This window comes from Cervus canadensis, chromosome 22, assembly GCF_019320065.1.
Source record: "Cervus canadensis isolate Bull #8, Minnesota chromosome 22, ASM1932006v1, whole genome shotgun sequence".
NCBI lineage: Eukaryota > Metazoa > Chordata > Mammalia > Artiodactyla > Cervidae > Cervus > Cervus canadensis.
The window spans coordinates 6,318,266-6,341,216 of record NC_057407.1 but is presented as its reverse complement, the minus strand read 5'-3'; the positions used below and the strand labels follow the sequence as shown (position 1 = coordinate 6,341,216).

Sequence of the window (22,951 nt, the reverse complement as noted above, 5' to 3'; positions counted from 1 at the left end):
GGGCAGTCCAGTGGTTAGGACTCTGTGCTCTCACTGCCAAAAACCAGGGTCCAATCCCTGCTTGGGGAACTAAAATCCCAGAGGCCAAGTGGCGCAGCCATAACATAACATAAAATATTGTAAGAGCTATAGACAGATATGCTCCTGAATTTGAAGAACATCTGCCTGGGTAGAGCCAGGGAGGAACTGGCAGGCAGAGAGCAGCCAAGCCCCAGGCCTGGAAATGGGCATGGGATTTCAACTCCCCTCTGAGAACTGCAGCTCACCCTAGTTGCTCTTACTACAAAAAAATGAGGAAAGGAAAAAAATTAGGACAGAATTGAGATTGCACACCTGGCAGTTTTAACTTACAAAACAAGCATTTATTAATCTAGTTTTTCTTCTCTTGCCTTAATACAGAAGAATGAGGCTGATGGTCTGGTAACATCGATGTGAAGCTGAAAGCCCAACCAGTCCTGATTCCAAAATCCCGTGACTGGCCTTCATTAGGCAACAGGATCACAGTTGGTGTGGTCTCAAGTCCATACAGTAAGCTGACCAAACCCAGGGTCTCCTGCGCCTGCCGGGGCTCACTGTGTGGGCTGGGGAATGCGAGAGTCAACAGCACAGTGCAGACGGATGGAGGAGGCGGCTTCAGGCAGAACACTGCCGAGGTGTACTTCCCCTGACAGAAGCTGGAGCTGTCCACCCACAAGGCTTCCTGGTCACCGGCCTGCTTCCCTGGGCAGCATCGTCCTCTGGCCCGGGGTCGGAAGGCTGCACGCCCAGACTGCCCTGAGCTGTGGTCCCCACACGCCAGCCCGAGCCTGAGCCGCCATGACTGTCTTTCCAGCGGGTCTGCCCGGCCGGCTGGTGCTACCGCTGCTTGTGAGGAAGGGGCTTCCTGGGCGGTGGGAGCTCCCGGTGGATCAGGGTGAGTCCGCAGAGGATGAGGAACACTCCGCCCCACCACAAGACCTCCTGGCACTCTCCGTACAACACAAAACCCAGGAAGGCCTGTGGGGCAGAGACAGCTGTGAGGCTGGGCGGACACGTGCCCGCAGGGTGGGCGGACACCACCTGACTCTCCTGTGGCCGAGTGCCTCCCAGGGCAGGAAGAAAGGTCTGGGGCTGGAAGTCTTGGGCCTGAAACCCAGCTGTGATCTTCAACAGGTCTCACCTGTAGAAGTGGGCCAGGTACCTCCTCAGAGCACTGGACCAGCAGAGGCCGGAAGCCAGGCCCTGCACACAGCCGGCCCAGCATGCGCTCCCCGGCTCAGCCCCACTGGGAGGGAAGACCCTCCACCCTCCACGTCTCCTGCCTGAGTTCACAGATCCCTGTGGAGCAGCAAACAAGTAGGCTTTTGACAGCTGGACTTCCTCGCCATCTAACTTGAGAATGTCACCAAGTTTGAGAGATTGACGGAGAAGTCACAGGGAGTCAAGATATGCCCAACCTCTGCTTCAGTTCCTGTCCCTTCTCCTAGGTGGGAAAGCAGGAGTTGCCCAAGGACAACCCACCCAGAACCCAGGTTTGGGACAGAGGAACCATATGCTCAGGCTACTCACCGAGTTGAGGATGTTTGAAAAAGTCACCGTGACAGATGCGATGGCTGAAGACATGGACAAACTGAGGCCCCGGCTAAAGAACGTCCACATCAGAGAATTGGTGGTAGCCATCATAATAATGCCCAAGACGCAGAAGCCCACGTTCACCTGCAGGAGAAAGGGTCACTGCAGCCACGGTCAGCCCTGGCCAGGCTTGACCAGCAGCCACCCTGACAGCCACCCAGGGTCACGGTCATTGCTGGCAGCCAGGCCGCCACAGCCTGGGGTCCTCAGAGCTTTCCTGCACAGGCCTTCACTTAACCCTCAGCCAGCGCACACTCACTCAACAGCTGAAACAAACTCAGAGAAGACATTTATTTGGCCATTGTACCAGCCATGTGACCTTGGGCGGAAGTGCTAATTCATATCCAGTTATCTTCTATTGAACACCAGTCTGTTACGGCCCCACAGTGACCAGTGCGGTGGGAGAAGTTTAGTCTTGGTGGGCCAAGTAGTTATCCCCCGGTCTGAGTAAATGAGGGGCAGAGTCCTCACATGCCACAATCAGGTGAAACAGGAATTGGTGGTCTCCCCGCTGCCCTGTGCAGCCTAGAAGCCATTCAGCCCGGTCTCACCGGGCATTCTTGAGCTTTTACTTGGTAACAGGCCCTGGGCTAAGTGTCATAAGTACATTTTCATTAATTCCTTAACTTCATTTTACAGATAAAGAACCTGAGGCATTAAGGAACGTGCCTGAAGCACCATAGCTTGGGGAAGCCACCAGGATTCAGGCCCAGGCAATGGGACCACATGCTCTGAACTAGGACACGGCATGGGAAACCACACCTGGGAGTGTCTGACTAGTGATCCCAGGCATCACTTGGAGAACATGCAGATTTCATTCATTTGTTTGTTTCAGGAGACTACTGAGAGAACAGAGGATCTTTAGAAGCCTCCTATAGAAAGGATGTGCAGACCCCTTACTTGGTTTTGAGTTATTAACCTGCCTGCAGACAGAGAGCTGCTTCCCCTGGGGATGGCACCCATCTACACCTCCTCCTCTTCTTTCTCCTAACAGTTTTCCAGCAGCTGAATATATGGTGTCTTGAGGAAGGAGTGTCTCTGCATAATTTACACGGAAGCACCGTTATGTGCCAATGGCAGCCTACTTATGTAAAGGCTTATGAAGGTCTGCTGCACAACTGAGAAAACAAGAAAACCTCGTGGCTCATGGTCACTCATCTTACTTTGGACCACTTACTCCAATGAGAATTACACACGCCAGGATACCAACTTCAAGCATGGCAGTGCCCACTGGATTAGCCCTTAACAGGCTTACACCTAAAAAATCAGCCTTACACCTGAAGAATCAGCCTGTCTACTGTCTCAGTCTGGGACTAACCCTGAGTTGCAGCAGCTGCAATGAAACCTCTTTACCAAGCAGAAGCTCGCCTATATGACTTGAGATGGGAGAGGCCACCTTGGCAGACCTGGGGAGGCAGTTCAAGAGTTCTCAGCACTGGGAAAATATCCAGAACGTTTGTCTCAGTCTTCCTTTTATACCTAGGACATCCCAAATTCCCAAGTTTCCTGGCAGGTGGGTTGACCAGTCAAAATACCCGTTAAAGACGGAGTTGGGCAACAGGCTTCTCACCTTAAGAGTCACGTGGAGAGAAATGCTCAGGCACAAAGGGCTTAAAATGAGAGAGAGTGAATGTAGGAGGTGTGCGTCTTGCCCGAGAGTGAACTAGCCCAGTCGGAGGACAGATTTTTGGGGTCCCTGGTAAGGGAACAGGCCTCAGTCCCCGACGTCTCTTACCACCTACATTGGACGAGGGCTGGGCGTGATTCCGAGTAGAGGTATGCTCTTCTGCCCACGCTGTTCTGCAGCGCCCGACTACGGCTGGGCCCCCCAACCCACCCCCCAAAACAGACCCGCGGGGTCGGACGGCCCCAGCGCCGCCAGCCCGGCCCCGCCCCGGAGCCCCGCAGCGCCCCTCCTCCGCCTGGCCCCTCCCGCCGGCCCACCGCAGCAGCGCCCCCGGCTCGACCTCTCTGCCGAAGGCCAGCTTGGCGGAGGCGGCGGCCAAGGCCCCGAACGCGCCGGCGCACAGGCAGTTGAACACGCCCCAGAAGCGGCGCCGCATCGCGCCGGCCTGGAGGTGTGGGGGGAATCCGGCAGAGGTGTTAGGGTAGGCGGCGGCGCACACCCCACCGCCTCCGGGCAGCGGTCTTCCCGCCATGGCGCTCGCAGCCGCCTCTCGGGGCGCCAGCCAGCGCCTGGGCCGGAGGCGCGCGACGATTGGACAGCGGAGTCACGTGAGCGCCGCACCACGTGAGTCGCATGGCCAATTGCGGCTCCGCGATGACCTCGAGGGGCGGGGCTGCCGCAGTCTTCCTGGCGGTGGCCGATTTTCCGCGTTAGGTTTAGGCTTTCGCCGGAGGATTTCTGGACCTATTTATCCAAGGCTGACTGTGGTCGCTGTTGTAGAACAATTCTTCGTGACTCAGCAATTTCAACCCCTGCTACTTGGTGGGGTCCAGCATCGGTTTCCCCTAGGAATTGTTTAAAATGCCGAATCCCAGGCCCTGCCCCACACCCATTGAATCAGAATCTACATTTATTTTAACAAACCCCCCAGGAGACTGACCTGCACCTTCTAGAAGCACAAAATGGAGAGATGCGTTATGGCAGAGGGCGCTAGAGATCTGCAGGCTCAGTAAGAAAGCGGAGTTTGGAGTTGAGGGCTGGGAGGGAGGTTAGGGCTTCTGGCAACTCAATTGGCCCAGATGGTTACAAGCACACTGTAGGAAATTTAGAAAGTATAATTAGAAGAAAGTGTCATCCATCATCACCCCACTGAGATAATCAGGATTGACATCACTTCCGCTTTCCCATACACTTAAATACTGCTAAAATGTTTTCACTTAAGAAGTAGTACATTTCTCTGAAAACAAACTGTTGTTGGAAATTTCCTGGCGGTCTCGTGGTTAAAACTCTACTTCCACAGCATGGGGGGCACAAGCTTGATTCCTGGCTGGGAAACTAAGACTGGCATGCCATGTGACAGGGACAAAAATAATTAATTTAATTTTGAAAAGATATATGTGCTTAGTTGCTCAATTGTGTCCAACACTTCGAGGTCCCATAGGCTGTTCCAGCCAGGCTTCTCTGTCCATGGGATTCTCCAGGCAAGAATACTGGAGTGGGTTGCCATTCCTTACTCCAGGGAAATCTTCCCCACCCAGGGATCCAACCCAAATCTCTTGAGTCTCATGCCTAATCCCCAGCACCGGTGAATGTGAATATATTTGGAAATGGGTCAACTGTAATCAAGTTAAGATGAGGTCATTAGGGTGGGCTCTAATCTGACTAGTGTCTTTAGAAGAGAGGAAGACACAGGGCAGAATGCCCTGTGACCACAAAGGCAGAGATTGGAACACTGTATCTACAAGCCAAGAAACACAAGGGTTGCTGGCAACACCACAAGGTAAGAGAGGCATGGAACAGTTTGTACTCTGGAGGCGTGAGCGTTGCCAGCACCTGGATTTTGGACTTCTAGTCTCCAGGACTGAGAGAGAATATGGATCGGTTGTGTTAAGCCACCTGGTTTGTGCCAATTTGTTGTGGCAGACCTGGGGAACTCAAATAGCTGAGAAGACCCAAGCCTGTGTATTACCAGCTTCCCTAGTCCACCACCTTCTCCCACCTGCAAGGCTGCCATCCCCTGTAAGATGGGGGGCCCTCCCGCCAATCCAGTTGGCCCTGTGGATCACATGATTCTTATTGTTAAGTCAGTCACTTCAAATCAGGTGACCCCATTAATTCAGTCAGCATCCTCATATCACTTGACTCCCATATATTGATATTAAACCAGCCCCCTAAATCCATCACTCTTCTTTCATGGAAGCATAATAAAGGAAAGAAGAAAACAGTGTCCAAAAGTAGTCAGTGCACCATCAAGGCTTCCTTTTTGGTATTCCTATAGAATGGTATTTTAATAGACTACAGATTTGTTGAAGATGTACCTACATGATAACAGTCTTGTTTTAAAGGGGGATATTAATTTTTGGTGTCTTGGGACTTCCCTGGTGGGCCAGGGGTTAAGACTCTGCACTCTGAATGCACCAATGCAGCGGGCATGGGTTTGATCCCTAAATGGCAACCCACTCCAGTATTCTTGCCTGGAAAATCCCGTGGATGGAGGAGCCCGGTAGGCTATAGTCCATTGGGTCACAAAGAGTCAGACACGACTGGACGACTTCACTTTCTTCTTTCTTTCTTGGGAAACAGAATCACACACACACACAATCATTTTCAAGATGCATCAACAGTAGTTGTTTTATGTTATTGACATAGAGCTTATATATTACCTTTTAGAATGCCATGACACTTTAAAAAGTTTTAGATCTTTATAAAGATATATATAAAATATATATATATATACACACACTCATGTTATTTTTCAAACCCATCTGAAGTATAATTTGATTGAAGCAAAAAATAGTATGTCAAAGAATAAGTAAAAGCAAACTAACTTGCTCCAAACCTCCTGTTGCCAGTCACTTTCCAGCTCCCTGTGAGGTCATGACCCATTAATTTCCATCATATCTCTGCCTTCAGCTTCTGCTCCTCTCTCCTTCCTCACTCACTGGCCTCCTTATGTACCCAAGTGATAACTGGAGTATTCCAGATTTAGAATATTTGCATTTCTTCTGTCTGGGTTACTTTGCCCCGACATCCACATGGCTTGCTGGATAACCATCTTATTTATTCAAATGTCACTTGCTTAGGGCTTTATGGTTTCCTCTTTGTTTAAAAATACAGGGAATTCCCTAGTGGTCCAGTGGTTAGGAATTGGTGCTGTCACTGTTGGAACCCAGCCTTGATCCCTGGTCAGGGAATTAATTAGGTCTTCCCTCGTTTAGTTTTTCTTCTTGCCATCATCACTTGCTAAAAACACATTTTATTTTAATTTTGCTTGTTACCTGTTCTCTTGTTTTCTTTTCCCCACTGGAATATAAGAATATACGCTGCAAAAATTTATGATTTTTTTTTTTTTGCTGTGATTTCCCTGGAGCCTAGATCTGTATCAGTCATATAGTAGGTACACAGTAATATTTGTTGAATGAATGAATGAACAGCTATAAAACAGATATAAAGAGACAATGCACAGGGTTTTAATGCTGTACTGTGTGCGGTGAGATTGTTGGAACGAGAATTTAGGGCCAAGAATAAACCAGGACCTAAATATTCATCAATAGTAAAAAATTGGTTAGTGTTTTTAAAGTTATTGACAGAGACCATAATAGTAACCATTTTTTCCTCTTGCTTAATGTTTGCCTTTCTGAACATTATTTTGTGTATCTTAAAAAGGGGGTTATGATACTTTAAAGGAGGGTCAGGTTAGAATGCTCTTCCATCATGAGTTAAAGAAAGAAAGGTCTGGAACACTGCTATAGGACAAGACTCAAGGATTTGTTTCTAGAAAAAGAGAAAGGAAGGAGGAAGGCAGGCAGGCAGGAAGTGACAGGGACAGAGTAAGGGATGAGGTGGTTGTTTTGTCGTTGTCTGTGCCTGTCCTCAGTTCTGACACTTTGCGACCCCATGGACTGTAACCCGCCAGGCTTCTCTGTCTGTGGAGTTTCCCAGGCAGGAATACCGGAGTGGGTTGCGTTGTCCTTCTTCAGGAGATGTTCCCGACCCAGGGATCGAACACATGTAGCTCACATCTCCTGCATTGGCAGGCAAGTTCTTTACCCCTAGCGCCACTTGGGAAGTCCAGGTAATTATTAATAAGTAGTTGATTCCACTAGGGGACTCTAGTAAAGAAAAAAGTATGGGAGACCCCTGTAAGTTATTGATCACTGAAGAAAGCAGGTTTGTTTAGCAGCAAAACTGCAACATCAGCTTGAGACATGCCTGAAAACAATCAAGCAATTGTGGCATGAGACCCACACCCTGCCCCGTGAGCTCAGTAAATTAATGATTCTTCTGTACACACTAAAAACAAAAATATAAAGGAAAGGTGACATACTAAAACTTGAGACAATTTACCATTTTGATCATGTTCTACTGCCTTATCACTCATTTCCATTGCTCAGTGACAGTCCTAGCTTGACATGTAGGGACGAGGAAGCTCCCCTGCCTGACATGGAGGAGGAGGCTGATGATGATGATGTCTACTCAAGAATGAGGAAGGAGGCAGTCTTTCCCCCTCCCCACTTTTCCTTTGATGGTAAACCTAGCCCGCTAAGTTTTCGGGATGTGACCCCCTCTCACCCGCCTGTCTGTAAGCCTCACAAGCCTCCTACTGTAGTAAATCACTTCTTATCTATCACTTTGTCTCTTACAGACATGGATTTGATTCCTGGTCCAGGAAGATCCCACATGCTGCGGAGCAGCTAAGCCTGTGTGACGTAGTTATTGAGCCTGAGCCCTAGGGCCTGGGAGCCGCAACTACTGAAGCCCAGGGCCCCAGAGCCCGTGCTCCACAAGAGAAACCACTGCGATGAGACGCCCGAGCACCGCCTGGAGAGCACTAGCCCCTGCCTGCCGCAGTCAGGGGAAAGGCCGAGCAGCAGCGGAGACCCAGCAGAGTCAAAAACAAATAAATAACAGTGTTTAACAAACAAACAGAAAGCCAGGAGTCCGAGCAGATGGCAGACAAGGGTCGTAGAGAAGCATCTTACTGGGGTCTGCGTTTGTTTGTTTATTTATTATCGAACAAAGAAAAAGCGGGCTGAGGAGCTGAAGTAAGAAGACCGGTGAAAGTGGTTGCAAAGAGGTCCTGGTTTAGGCCTGATAGCAGGAGGAAGTGTGTTAAATTTCTTCTTGCTGTCAGCCATTCCCAGGTGAACTGAATAAATAGTTTAACCTTCAGGCACATGGGGGGAAGGGTTCCTAGAGAGGAGCTGCTGCATATATTTTAAGCTATGGGCAACATCCCTTTAATGATTAACTTGTCGCAAAAGCAAAAGAGAACAAAGGCTGAAGTAAAAGAAACAGACCTATTGCGGAGGCAGGTTTGTTGATTACCTATTCCAGCCTAATTCAGTTCATGAATTTTTCCTTAGATAAAGGTTATTCTGCTGGCCTGGATGTAAATAACCATCAGTTTGTCTTCAGAATCATGTCTGAATCACCACAATATATTGAGGCTTTTCTTGCTGTATCAGAGGAGCTAACGAAAAGCAGTTTTGATTAGGCCAAAGGTAAAACTGGGAAAATCACTATCATATAGACAATGACTGCGGGGGCTCCATAACTGAACTTGGTTTCATAGATTTAAGAACAGCGAGCTGCAAATTATTCTGACAGAGAGGCGTGTTTTAAGAGATGAAGGGGAATTCTGGCTCTGAGGAAGGAAGGGCCCTGTCCAGAGTCTGTCAGGATAGACTCAGCAGAGCTTGAACCAAAGTGATTGTAAGAGGGTCCTAGATCAGGTGTTTGTATGCTATTTATTTTTGTTAATTCATGCTTCTATTCAGCTACTGTTTTTGAAGCCCTACTATGAGCCAGTTACTGTTCTAAGCGCTGTGCATATATCGCATTGAAAACAATCCCTGCTTTCCTTCCTTCTAAGGAAGGGAGAGTGATATTAAGAAATAATTTACATGTGCAGAGCTGGGCCGGTAGATTGAGAGCACCTGCGGTGGAGGTGGGACTCGGCCAAGGCAAGGTTGGCTCCAGAGCTCAGATCTGCAGGGGAAGGAGGGGTGAGGAGACCTGAGGAAAGAAGGCTCTAGACGAAAGAGCGAGCGAGTGTGAGTCTCCAAGGAGGGGCCACCCGATCTGCTTGAGGAACGCTGGGAGGTCAGGGTAGTCAGAGCCCAGGAAGCAAGGGGGAGATTAGCAGGGCGGCGAGGAGGAGCCCAGACTTAGAGGGCCTTCGGCTACTTGAATTGTGGACAGGACCTGGCGCCGCGTGAAGACCTTGAGCGGTGTATTTGAGAAGGCCCAGCCCGGCTCCTGTGTTCATAGTAGGCATCAGGGTATGAGGGTGGAAAGAGGGGGCTTGTTCGAGGTTCCCGTGGGACAAGGGAGGCCGGGGGATTTGACCAGAGCGTCAGTGAAGGGTTACATGAGGGATACTCAGGGGTACTGACAGGAGGCTTGCTGAGTTGGAGGAAGAGGGAAGAGTTAAAGGTGTTCCCATCGCTTTTGTCTTGAGAACTGGAGGAGTGAAGCTGGCGTTTCCTGAAATGATGTCGGTGCTCAGTCCGTCAGTCATGCCTGACTCTTTCCGACCTCTTGGCCTGTAGCCCTCCAGGCTCCTCTGTCCATTGGGTTTCCCAGGCAAGAGTACTGGAGTGGGTTGCCATCTCCTTCTCCAGGGGATCTTCCCGACCCAGGGATCGACCCTGCGTCTCCTGCATTGTCAGGCAGGTTCTTTATCGCTGTACCACCTGGGAAGCCTTCTTGAAATAGGAAGACCCCATGAAAGGCAAATTCAAGTCATCTCTTTTAATATAGAGCTGTGTGTGTGTATGTGTGTGTGTGTTTTCGTGTCTTCCCTTTGTAGTTTATTGCTTACCTGTTGAAAAACTAGATTGTATGATGTATATGGTTTTCCACAATGTGGATTTTGCTGACTATTTCCCTTTGGTGCCATTTAACATGTTCCCCTTTCCTCTATGTTTTCTAGAAATTGCCAGGTGGTGACTATAAGCTTGATGAAGTTCATGTCTGATCTGTGTCCGCACTGTTTCACTGTAGTGCCGTGTGCAGGCCCTCCCTTCTCAGCCTTCTCTCGTTCCACACGTGGCTGTGTTAGCAGCCGTGGTGTCCTCCTTGCTGTTTTCAGTCACTTGTCCGTGTCTGACTCTTCGTGACCCCATGGACTGTAGCCCTCTGTCTGTGGCATTCTCCAGGCAAGGATACTGGAGTGAGCTGCCATTTCCTTCTCCAGGATAATCCTCCTTATATCCTACTAACGTGCTACAAGTTATGAAATGATGACACTCTAATTTATCATTTAGCCTTCACTGATGAGCTGCAATATTTCCATTAAGGGAGTAGTTAGCTATATTACAGTTCATCTAGGTAATATGGGCTAAATGCTGGATTTTTTTAACCCTCTTTTTCTGATAGTCAAAATAATGTGTTAGTTACCTAGCATCTTCCAAAATTAAACATTTCTTTTTTTTTTTCTTCCAGTGAACTTATAGAATTAAATATCCTTGATGTATTTTAATCCGTTGCAGGAAATTCTGATTGATGCTAATGAAAATCATCCTTCTTTGGCTCTGGGGTATTGAATGACCCTCCGTCTCCAGTAGTTTTTTTGGTTCTGTTGTGACAATATGTTCCAGACTCCTCTTACCCAGTTGCAATCCTGGAATCAGGTGTTTCTCCAGGAGCCTAGTTTTCTCTTAATGGAAAATGGTATTGAGTGATGAGAGTCTGGTGCCAGAGTTTGATCCTTGTTTGGGGACTTTTTCAGTGGACAGAGCTAGGACATATAACTGCATTTTTAAAAAGATAACCTCATTAAGTTATCTTAGTGACATAGTGACACTTCTAATTCAAATGCAGAACTATATAGGATTTTTTTTTTGGCTGGGTCGTGGCTTGTTTGTCCCCTGACCAGGGATCAAACCTGTGCCCCTCACAGTGGAAGTGATCTCGGGTGGCCTCGGCCTGCAACGGCTTGGAGCAGGGCTTGGGTTCCTAGCCAGAGATTGAAAGCGCCAGATCCTAGCCACTAGGCCAGCGGTCAGTGACAAAGGTCCTGGCCCTTCAGCTTTGCAGAAAAGGATTCCTACAGAGACAGAAAGTAGTGATGCAAGTAATGTTTTAAGAGGAGAAAAGTACAATTCGTGTGGATAGGCACACGAGCTGACCCAGGGGGAGTTCCTGGGTCACACCCTGGTGGCAGTTTGAATTACTTTTATGTGATAATTCTTCTGGGTTTCCTTTGGCCAGCCATTTTATTTGCCTGGTTCACAGTCCGTATTGGGTGCATCTCAGGATCCTCCCAGGTGTGTGCATGCATCTCTTAGCTAAGATGGATCCTGCCACAAAGGCCTATGGGTAGAACATCCCTTGACATGACTCCCCTTTTGGCTTCCAAGGAGCCTTTTCTGCGCATGTGTGGTCGGGGAGGTCTCCTGACTTTGGGAAAGAGAAATATGTGGTCTGGGCAGGGCCCAGCCTTCTCCCTTAACTGTCCTGCTATTCTCATCTTGGAGTTTTGGTCAATAGAGAATAAACCTCCAATTGCTTTACCCTGGGGCGGTCCACCTGCCTCCTGCCTCAGAAGAGAAGAGTCTTAACCACTGGACTGCCAGGGAAGTCCCTGTAGGATTTTACTTTGACCTCATCGTCTAATATCTGCTTGTCCTTTTGACACATTGAAATTTTCAGGGTCCACAACACCAAGATAATTACCTGTTTGCGTCATCCCACGTGTGTAGGGCATTTCAGTAACAGAGAATGCAGAGTCTGATGTTACCTGAGAGGTCTAAGTGAGGAGAGCAGTTGTTGACAAGGAGAGGTTGCATATTTTTATTCCAGCAAACAGCGTGCACAAAGATGCAAAGGCTTGAGAACACTTAGTTCACTTAGGAAGGCGTGAAGGGGTCCAGTGTCAGGAAGGCAATTGAACACAGTGGGCCTCAGTGCTGTGGACATTAGCACATCAACCAGATCTTGAGTTTGTTTTTTAATAAAAGATATGGCTTTTGTACTTTGTCTATTTAAGGAGAACTTCGGTGTGAGAAAAAGGTAGGGGTTACTCTAAGGAGTACTGTCCTTAGCTCCGTTCTTTATCAGTTCAGGGAAAACACCAGTGACAGTGCGGCTCCCTTGTTTTCTGACATTTGAAGATGCATTTGCATACTAACCACCCATCCTTGTGGCCTTTTTCTCTCCCCACAGAGGACAAAGTATGGACCATAGTGTCTCACGATTTCCAGATTAAGATGACAGTGGTGGGCTGCAACCCAAGAAAATACTCAGCTCGTTTCCAGCACCTCCAAATGAGCAGTATGCCGCCGTTTGCAAGATGTCCAGGCTGCTGAGCATCCCAGGTAGGATGAGAACCAAGTGTTACCTTTATTGTGTCAGTTGGTGGTTGGAATGAGCCAAACAGTCCAGTTCAGTTCAGTTCAGTTGCTCAGTCATGTCCGACTCTTTGCGACCCTATGGACTGCGGCATGCCAGGCCTCCCTGTCCATCACCAACTCCCAGAGCTTACTCAAACTCATGTCCATTGAGTCGGTGATGCCATCCAACCATCTCATCCTCTGTCGTCCTCTTTTCCTCCTGCCTTCAATCTTTCCCAGCATCAGGGTCTTTTCCAGTGAGTCAGTTCTTCGCATCAGGTGGCCAAAGTATTGGAGTTTCAGCTTCAGCATCAGTCCTTCCAGTGAACACCCAGGACTGATCTCCTTTAGGTGGGCTGGTTGGATCTCCTTGCAGTCCAAGGGACTCTCAAGAGTCTTCTCCAACACCACAGTTCAAAAGCATCAGTTCTTCAGCGCTCAGCTTTCTTCACAGTCCAACTCTCACATCCATACATGACCACTGGAGAAACCATAGCTTTGACTAGACAGACCTTTGTCAGTAAAGTAATGTCTCTGCTTTTTAGTATGCTCTCTAGGTTGGTCATAGCTTTTCTTCCAAGGAGCAAGTGTCATTAATTTCATGGCTGCTGTCACCATATGCAGTGATATTGGAGTCCCAAAAAATAAAGTGTCTCACTGTTTTCATTGTTTCCCCATCTATTTGCCATGAAGTGATAGGATTGAATGCCATGATCTTAGTTTTCTGAATGTTGAGATTTAAGTCAGCTTTTCCACTCTCCTCTTTTGCTTTCATCAAGAGGCTCTTTAGTTCTTCTCTTTCTGCCATAAGGGTGGTGTTATCTGCATATCTGAGGTTATTGACATTTCTCCTGGCAGTATTGATTCCAGCTTGTGCTTCATCCAGCCTGGCATTTCGCATGATGTTCTCTGCATATAAGTTAAATAAGCAGGTGACAGTATACAACCTTGATATTCCTCTTTCCTGATTTGGAACCAGCCTCTTGTTCCATGTCCAGTTCTAACTGTTGCTTCTTGACCTGCATTCAGATTTCTCAGGAGGCAGATAAGGTGGTCTGGTATTCCCATCTCTTGAAGAATTTTCCACAGTTAGTTGTGATCCACATAGTCAAAGGCTTTGGCATAGTCAATAAAGCAGAAGTAGATGTTTTTCTGGAACTCTCTTGCTTTTTCGATGATCCAGCAGATGTTGGCAATTTGATCTCTGGTTCCTCTGCCTTTTCTAAATCCAACTTGAACATCTGGAAGTTCACGGTTCATGTACTGTTGAAGTCTGGCTTCGAGAATTTTGAGCATTACTTTGCTAGCATGTGAGATGAGTGCAATTGTGTAGTTGAACATTCTTTGGCTTTGCCTTTCTTTGTAATTGAAATGAAAACTGACCTTTCCAGTCCTGTGGCCACTGCTGAGTTTTCCAAATTTGCTGGCATATTGAGTGCAACACTTTAATAGCAGCATCTTTTAGGATTTGAAATAGCTCAACTGGAATTCCGTCACCTCCACCAGCTTTGTAGTGCAAAAGTAGGAAGTCAAGATACCTGCAGTAACAGGAAAATTTGGCCTTGGAGTACAGAATGAAGCAGGGCAAAGGCTAACAGAGTTTTGCCAAGAGAACACACTGGTCATAGCAAACACCCTCTTCCAACAACACAGGAGAAGACTCTACACATGGACATCACCAGATGGTCAATACCAAAATCAGATTGATTATATTCTTTGCAGCCAAAGATGGAGAAGCTCTCTATAGTCAGCAAAAACAAGATTGGGAGCTGACTGTGGCTCATATCATGAACTCCTTGTTGCAAAATTCAGACTTAAATTGAAGAAAGTAGGGAAAACTGCTAGACCATTCAGGTATGACCTAAATCAAATCCCTTATGATTATACAGTGGAAGTGACAAATAGATTCAAGGGAATAGATCTGATAGACAGAGTGCCTGAAGAACTATGGATGGAGGTTCATGACACTGTACAGGAGACAGGGAGCAAGACATCCCCAAGAAAAAGAAATGCAAAAAGGCAAAATGGTTGTCTGAGGAGGTTACAAATAGCTGAGAAAAGAAGAGAAGGCAGAGGCAAAGGAGAAAAGTAAAGATATACCCATCTGAATGCAGAGTTCCAAAGAATAGCAAGGAGAGATAAGAAAGCCTTCCTCAGTGATCAGTGCAAAGAAATAGAGGAAACCAACAGAATGAAAAAGACTAGAGATCTCTTCAAGAAAATGAGAGCTATCAAGGGAATATTTCATGCAAATATGGTCACAGTAAAGGACAGAAGTGGAATGGACCTAACAGAAGCAGAAGATATTAAGGAAAGGTGGGAAGAATACACAGAAGGAAAAAAAAAAAAGTCCAGTAGGTGTGGTTAATTACCTTAACAGTCCAGTCTACAAAGTGCAGGCAGCTCTGTAAGTAAAATACAACCACTTGGTTTTCTGGGAAAGGAAACTAAGAATGTATGATTTTTAAAAATTCCACTGTTTCTATAGATTTTTTTTTTCAATTTTCTATGCTTGTTTGTGTGTGTGTATGTCTGTGTGTGTGTGTCTGTGTCTATGCTTCTAGTAGTTGTTTTGGGCAAAAGTTTATCAGAGCTCCTTGTGAACTTTCAAGTAATTCCCTTGGAGTTATTCATTTCTAATTCATGTCTTTAACATAAAGATGAAAGAATTCTAAAGGCTGTCTGCAGGTAAATAAATAGCACATAGAACAGAGAGAATTTAGAGCTCTTTGCTTGCTTGCTTGTTTAAATGTTTCTTTGCCTGCATCGAGCTTGTGCTATTTCCCTTGTGTCATGTGGGATCTTTGGACTCTGTAGTTGTGAATCTTGGGCTTAGCTGCTCTGTGGCGTGTGAGATCTTAGTTCCCTGACCAGGGATTGAACTCAAGTCCCCTGCACTGAAAGGAGGATTCTTAACCACTGGACAACCAGAGAATTCCCCGGGCAGTTGCTTTTAAGCAAGCGTGTATGCCAGAATTTGCACGTTGCTTGTCACAGTGCTCATTACTGTGATTCTGACCTGGTAGAACTTGGTTGAGGCACAGGAATGCTTGCTTTTAACAAACACCCAGGGGTCATTCTGTGACCCATACATTGAAAAATGCCATCTTGAGTTCATGGCACGAGGTCTCTCATTTTGGATTTTAAGGTGTCAGTCCTGCATGTAGGACAAGGTTAAGGGGAACAGTGGAACTTATCTGACCAATTGAAATAAAAGGGCATATGTAACTACCTGTCCCTTCAGCTAAAATATAGTGGCATTTTTAAAATCCTTTTCATAGACTAACTGTTGTAAAGTGAAATTCAGCCTCCCCTTCTGAGTCATTTTTTGCATCCCAGTTCTTCTTTCCAGGCTAATTAATAAGTAGAAAACAGCTGAGACCACAAAAAGCAGTGGTTGATATATCAAGTTTTCCTATATTATTGTATTCTTTATGTGTCATGGGGCTTTCCTGGTGGCTTAGATGGTAAAGAATCTGCCAGCAATGCCGGAGACCTGGGTTTGAGCCCTGTATCTAAGTGGAACAGGACATGATTTAATATAAATCTTTAATTTGCTGTTTTAAGGAGCTAATGTTTGCTGTAATTGATCTTCTCCCCCTCTTTCCTGGTAACATGCAATTTAAAACATCCATTTACTTGTTTTTAACTAAGGCTGAATTATACTATCTTGAAACTGCTATAGTAGTGCTTATGACATGTGTTAGAATACAAAGTATATTCACCAGCATTGTGGCAATTAAAGTGAATATCAAATGGGTTTGTAATAGCACTTAAAATGTTATTGTTTTAAGAGTGTTATCCCCGTCAGGACTTCTTTTGGGGTCTATAGTTTCTCTTGATGCTAATGATAAAGACTAGATTTTGTATGTATATGGCCTTCATTTTTATTTTGGTAAATGTTTGGTTATATCATACCATTAGCTAACAAATGTAGATTTACTCAGTCATAGTTTCTCACAGCTTCTAGAAGGATGGTAATACATGTCCTACAATCTATTTCTTGTTCAGTCGCTAAGTCATGTCCAACTCTGCAACCGTGTGGACTGCAGCACGCCAGGCTCCCCTGTCCTCCACTCTCTTTTTATTACTACAAAATTTTAAAAAGAATCAATCTTAAACTAATGCTTTTGTCATTCTTTATGGTCATATCTATTCTTGCAGTGTAACTGTGCATTCCGTTGTCCTTAATCAACTTTATAAAAGACACGAAAACAAAACAAAGTTATTTGATTTCATATCAATTTGAAAATAAATTGGTTCTTCTCAAACAAACAAACAAAAAAACATTAATAGCTATCCCAAACCATAAGGATCTCAACATGTTTATGTTTATATCCCTAGGACTGCAGATATACTGATACCTAGATTTAATGAAAGGCAGAGACAATGAAATTCTTTAAGTAATTCTTTATAGATTGAGATCTACTTCTGAAATAAACACCTTAATGACTTGAATTTGATACATTAGACACCAGGGGAAAGTTTCCTTTAGATCCCACTTGAGTCAAATCTTAGTCAACAACCCTAATGCTTTTTAGGTGGCAAAATTATTTCTGTATGTTTGGACAAGACCTATTAGTCTGATTTAAAATGCTTATTTGTGTATCTTAGATGCACTATTGCTATGTATTTATTTTATGAAACATTATTCTTTTTAATTAAGAGTTTTCTGCTTAAGTATTTATTCTCTACATATATAAATATTTATTTAATTGCAGAGGTATGAAGATATGTTTTCTATTTTTCTGACTATATTTAGTGTTGTTTTCATTGGTTCCCAGTGTGTTATTTCTTTTAATTTCTCAGTGTAGTCTTGTTCTCATAAGTCATAGTTTTATTACTACATCTGTTAAAAGAAGCAATATAAATTTTCCACCCCTTTGGGTAGTTTACTATTAGATTTTGTGTCTATTGAAAAGGAGTTATGTTCACAATTTTTGCCTGTAAAGTAACCTGCATAAAATTCAATATACATTAATAATACCAAACTGATTTAGTGTCATCCAAAAGAGATGAAAACATGACTGTGACATTGTATATTTTTTTGTCATTCCACTCCCTGGCCTTGTAGTTTTAGCAAAAAATTCTAAACTTTGCTGAAGCAATCAAGAAAGTGAATTTTCTGTTTTTTTTAATATGCATTTTAAGAAACTGTGATGTTTACCTCTTGAAAGAACATAGATAAAACATTGCTCAACTGTACCTAAAGATTGGCATTTCCTGTGAGATCTATTTTGACTAAATAGTGTGTTAATCAAAAGATTATTTATCTAATTATTTGTTAAATCACTGTACTGAAATTGGAGGGTACAAAGAAACGGGACAAGCCAACAAGAGAGTAATAACTACAAGATAATATTAGAAAATAAAATCTAGTAATATTCCATAGCCAGGCAGCTAGCATCTTCATAGAGGACACTGTAGTTAAAAAAGACAGAACAGTCTCAGAGGAGAATAGAGGCTGTTTCACCGACGTGGATAGAAATTGATGAATGTCTCAGCTGCAATAATGGATGAGAGAATCAGTTCACAAATATTTTTTGTTTCTTGTGTATCAGGAATTGTGATGTCCCTGGAGAGAAAAGAGAGTATGAAGTTTGCAAAGAATGAACACCTGCTTTGAGAAAGGAGAAAAAGGAAAGAGTGTAGATTTTCATTAAATTCTATTGATCAGTACCATCCTTGACATTCTGTCTCATTTAACTTTGAAAGTTATGCAAGTGGACTTTCTTATCTCCATTTTGCCAAATGGCTTCCTTGTTGGCTCAGACGGTAAAGAATCTGCCTCAGAGCAGGAGACCCAGGTTTGAGCCTTGGTTTGGGAAGATCCCCTGGAGAAGGGAATGGCTACCCACTCCAGTATTCTTTCTTGGAGAATTCCATGGACAGAGGAGCCGCTGCAGAGTCCGACATGACTGAGTGGCTAGCGCTTCTGCAGAAACAGTGCTTGAGGGGGAATAAACCCATGGAAAGTCACTCGGTCTTAAAGAGGGAAGGCTGCGATTCCAGTGTCAATGTATCTTATAAATATTTCTCTCTGGAACATTAAGAAAGTATGAACACAGGTCAGTGTCCCGCCACTGAAGTGGGAGTAGAACTAACCACTGAAGTAATTGTGCTTACCCCCTGTCTTCAACAAGACCTGGTTTGGGAAGATCCCTGGAGGAGGGCATGGCGACCCACTCCAGTATTCTCGCCTGGAGAATCCCCATGGACAGAGGAGCCTGGCGGGCTACAGTCCATGGGGTCAGACCCAGAGCGACTAACAGCACAGCACATCTCTTCAACCACCGTAAAAGAACATTTTCTCTCCTGTCATTTAGTTTTTCTGCCTGTAATTAGAAATAGTCCATCTCAAGTGACCTTTGGTCTAGTCCAGTGTTTCTGAATAAAAAAATATTAAGATTGTGATAGACGTGTGCAGTTGCCAGGGGAAAGGGATGGAGGCAGGTGGAAGGCCTGAGGGTTGTTTACAGCGGATGTCCACCAGAGGGCGCCAGAGCACTGGCGAACTCAACCCGCGGGTCCAGGGCGCGACCGCAAGGCTAGGTGATGAGCTTGGAGGAACCCAAGGATGCGCCCCGAGGAGACAGGTTGGTTAGGGCGCACTTCTAAATCCCTGGCCCAAAGTGCCTGCCCTCAACAAGGGAGCAGGGATGGGCATTCCGCACGCACGGGGGGCCCTTCCAGCCTGGTTGGGTGGCCTCACGGTCAGACTATGGATTGTTTCTCCAGACGCAGAACAAACCTGCCTTGGACTTCCCTGGTGGCACAGTGGATGAGAATCCGCCTGTGAGAGCAGGCGGTGTGTGTTCAATTCCCGGTCCAGGGAGGTCCCTCATACCTCGGTGCAACTAAGCCCAGATGCCACAACTACTGAGCCCACACTCTAGAGCCTGCAACCCGTGAGTACTGAGCCTGCGTCCCACAGCTCCTGAAGCCCCTGGGCCCTAGAGCCTGTGCTCCACAAGAAGGGAAGCCACCTCCGTGAGTAGCCCCCGCGCACCACAGCTGGGGAAAGCCCATGCAACAGTGAAGGCCCCGCACAGCCAAACATAATTAAAAAAAAGACATGCCTGCCTTGACTACTTGTGAACGCGCGGTAGATGCTCAATAGTCATAGTATTAAAGACCATATGCATCATTTTCCAAATAGAGACTCGAATGTTACAGTCTTAGCTCTGTAAAGCTTAGGGTGCTAGCCAAACATGGGATCCTTCAGGACGGGATGGTGGTCTTAAATGGAACCCACAGTAGGTGTCATGTGATTAGGTGTTTGGTGGAAGGAGCTGAGGTGTGGCGTGTCTGCCTTCTCGAGTGCTATTAAAAGTGGTTCTAGGGGAACAGCATCTGCACAAAGAAGAAGCTTGTTAAAGATATCAGTTCATGAGCCCTACACCAAACCTGGAGACTCAGAGTTTCTTCCTTGGGTGCTGGAATGCTTTGTATGCCTGTTAAAGTTTGAGGGGCAAGATTTAAAGACATGCTTTTCACTATAGGCTTGCCACAGAGATGTCACAGTGAGTTTTAAATACTACTATCACCTGTGACCTCCTTCACACATTCTGTGTATTGGTCCGGATATATAGTTGAAAATGGATAACCAACAAAGACCTGTTGTATAGCACATGGAACTCTCCTCAGTGTTATGTGCCAGCCGGGATGGGAGGGAGGTTTGGGAGAGAGTGGATACGTGTATATGTATGGCGGGGTCCCTTGGCTGTTTACCTGAAACTATCGCAACATTGTTAATAGGCTCTACCCCAATACAAAATAAAAAGTTTAAAGTCTGGAAAAAAACAGTAGTTCACACACAATGTTGTATTTGAGATGCATAACTTATTTCCTGTGAGCGACATAGTTTACAGAGAATGAAAATAAACTTGTTTTCATTACGTTTTCCAGGCAATTCCAGGGTGAAGCCAGGGTTATGCAAGAGGGCTCTCAGATGTTTTTGTGGTGTGAGACTTGAGTCCAGCCTTTGGTTCAAGGACAGGTAACAGTCTGTGTGAGTGGGTCAGTTCAGTGCAAAGCATATGGCCCAGTGCTGCAGCCTTAGTGGCTGACTGTGAGAGGGAAGGGCATATGAAAACAGGGAAGCAGAATATCACGCTTTGGTCTCCATGTCGGAGCTCATTTCTTCATGCATCTGTCATGTGACAAAGGATAGGGAAGCGTGGCCTTTCTGCATCTCCAGGGCATCCTGTCTCTGCGTGTGCAGGTAGCTGGTTGAGAAATGGAATACTTCCTGCTATATCAGTAAACAAGGATGTCACAGTCATCAGGGATTGCAGCCCACTGGAAGAAAAACAATTCCTGCTATCTACCTGCCGGCAGACTACAGCCATTCTCTACTGTGAGCCCCAGCGAAGCTCAGGATATATAAAAAAAAATGATTCTGGCCCCAGATAGTTGACCTGCGTATCAGAGGAATGATTTCAGTGAGCCCAGACTTTCATCTTCCTGTACATAGAAGAGCACTAAATTCCTTAACTTGGATTATCTGGTTTTCTTAAATTAACAGTAGTCTTTTGAAGTTCAGACCACCTGTCCTTTGTTAGAAAACTTGTATATAACCTGGATTCTCCTCTTGCTTTTTCAGAGCAGTTCTCTCAGGGTTACCTGAGATGCTGTCTCCTCGGCTTGAAGTCCTAAAAAATTTCTGCAGAATAAAAATGTTTTTCAGGCACTAAGTCGTGTCTGACTGTTTGTGACCCCATAGACTGCAGCAGGCCAGGCTTCCCCATCCTTTGCCATCTCCCAGAGTCTGCTCAACTCACGTCCATTGAGTTGGTGATACCATCCAACCGTCTCATCCTCTGTCGTCCCCTTCTCCTGCCCCCAATCTTACCCAGCATGAGGGTCTTTTCCAGTGAGTTGTCTCTTCGCATCAGGTGGCCAAAGTATTAGAGCTTCAACTTCAGCATCAGTCCTTCCAGTGAATATTCAGGGTTGATTTCTAAAGGATTGACTGGTTGGATCTCCTTGCAGTCCAAGGGACTCTCAAGGGTCTTCTCCAACACCACATTTCAAAAGCATCAATTCTTCAGCGCTCAGCCTTTTATGGTCCAACTCTGACATCCGTACTTGACTACTGGAAAAATCATAGCTTTGACTATACAGACCTTTGTTGGCAAAGTGATGTCTCTGCTTTTTAATACACTGTCTAGGTTGGTCATAGCTTTTCTTCCAAGGAGCAAGCATTTTTTAATTTCATGGCTGCAGTCACCATCTGCAGATTTTGGAGCCCAAGAAAATAAAGTCTGTCACTGTTTTCATTTTTTCCCCATCTATTTGCCATGAAGTGATGGGACCAGATGTCATGATCTTTGTTTTTTTAATGCTGAGTTTTAAGCCAGCTTTTCCACTCTCCTCTTTCACCTTCATCAAGAGGCTCTTAAGTTCTTCTTCACTTCCTGCCGTTAGGGTGGTATCATCTGCATATCTGAGGTTGCTGTTATTTCTCCCAGTAATCTTGAATAAAGCGTAACTCTAAATTTTAGGTTGCCTGCCTTTTTTTAGTTGACAAGGTGAAAGTGCTGTGCTGATGCCTTCAAAGATGTACAGGTGTGGGACTTCCCCGCTGGTCCAGTGGCTAAGACGCCACACATTCAATGCAGCGGGCACAGGTTCAATCCCTGGTCAGAGAACTAGATCATACATGCCGCAGCTAAAAGTTTGAATGCCAGAACAAAAAGCAAAAGATCTCCCTTGTCGAACCTAAGACCAGGCACAGCCATATACATTAAAAAAATTTTTTTTATAGTTAAAAAAAAAAAAAACGATGTACAGGTGTGATTCCTCTACATAATATCGCCTGAGAAAGAAACCTGGGAATGGAAGAGGAAGAAATGGTAGGCTCTCATGTAAAATTTGTGATTCAGATCAGCGGCTCTGTCCCCATTTCTTCGTGAAATCCCATGCATTTAGAACTGGTAAACATTTACTTTTCTACCTCTGGTGGTCCTGCCTAACAAATTCTTTCCTTTTTAAAATATAATCTCTTTACTATGATGCATTTATTTATTAAGTAGTGGTGCAGTGAAATCTTGGGGGGCATGTGGTTTTTCAAAATAGGGTTTCCTCCAGATACAGACCCTGGAGTGGGACTGCCAGATCATAGGGTAGCCCTATTTTTAGATTAAAAAATTTTCCAGATTGTTCTCTATGGTGGCTGTTAGCAGTTTACATCCCCGCCAACAGTGTAGGACAGCTTCGTCTTCTCCTGTCCCCCTTACCAGAATTTATTTTTCGTAGGTGTGGACGTCCTTGCGCCCTGACTTCCTAGATGCTGGTCTCTTCAAAGGGTTTTCCGTCACAAGCTCCGTGGCAGCACGTCATAGCCCCGGGAGCGCTCTGACATCCCGAAGTA

At 45.5% G+C, this 22,951-nt stretch overlaps 1 protein-coding gene and 1 long non-coding RNA gene across 3 annotated transcripts; one reads left to right on the top strand and one right to left on the bottom strand.

The window, feature by feature from the left end:
* Window positions 1–340: 340 nt before the first annotated feature.
* TMEM42 (transmembrane protein 42) lies at window positions 341–3,839 on the bottom strand. 2 transcript variants are annotated; one of them, XM_043443168.1, is made up of 4 exons: window positions 3,579–3,839; window positions 1,549–1,695; window positions 1,160–1,317; window positions 858–996 (listed from the first exon to the last, which is right to left on the bottom strand). In XM_043443168.1, the coding sequence occupies exons 1-4, from the start codon at window positions 3,768–3,770 to the stop codon at window positions 909–911; spliced, it is 585 nt and encodes a 194-aa protein (XP_043299103.1). In that variant the 5' UTR covers window positions 3,771–3,839; the 3' UTR covers window positions 858–908. The 2 variants fall into 2 exon arrangements, with proteins under 2 accessions (XP_043299104.1, XP_043299103.1); XM_043443169.1 differs by lacking the exon at window positions 1,160–1,317 and having other exon boundaries at window positions 341–996; window positions 3,579–3,825.
* On the top strand, window positions 3,733–22,951 carry LOC122424905. Its single transcript, XR_006264606.1, has 4 exons — window positions 3,733–3,862; window positions 7,884–8,382; window positions 12,410–12,561; window positions 22,837–22,951. It is a non-coding gene; the product is annotated as an uncharacterized LOC122424905 (long non-coding RNA).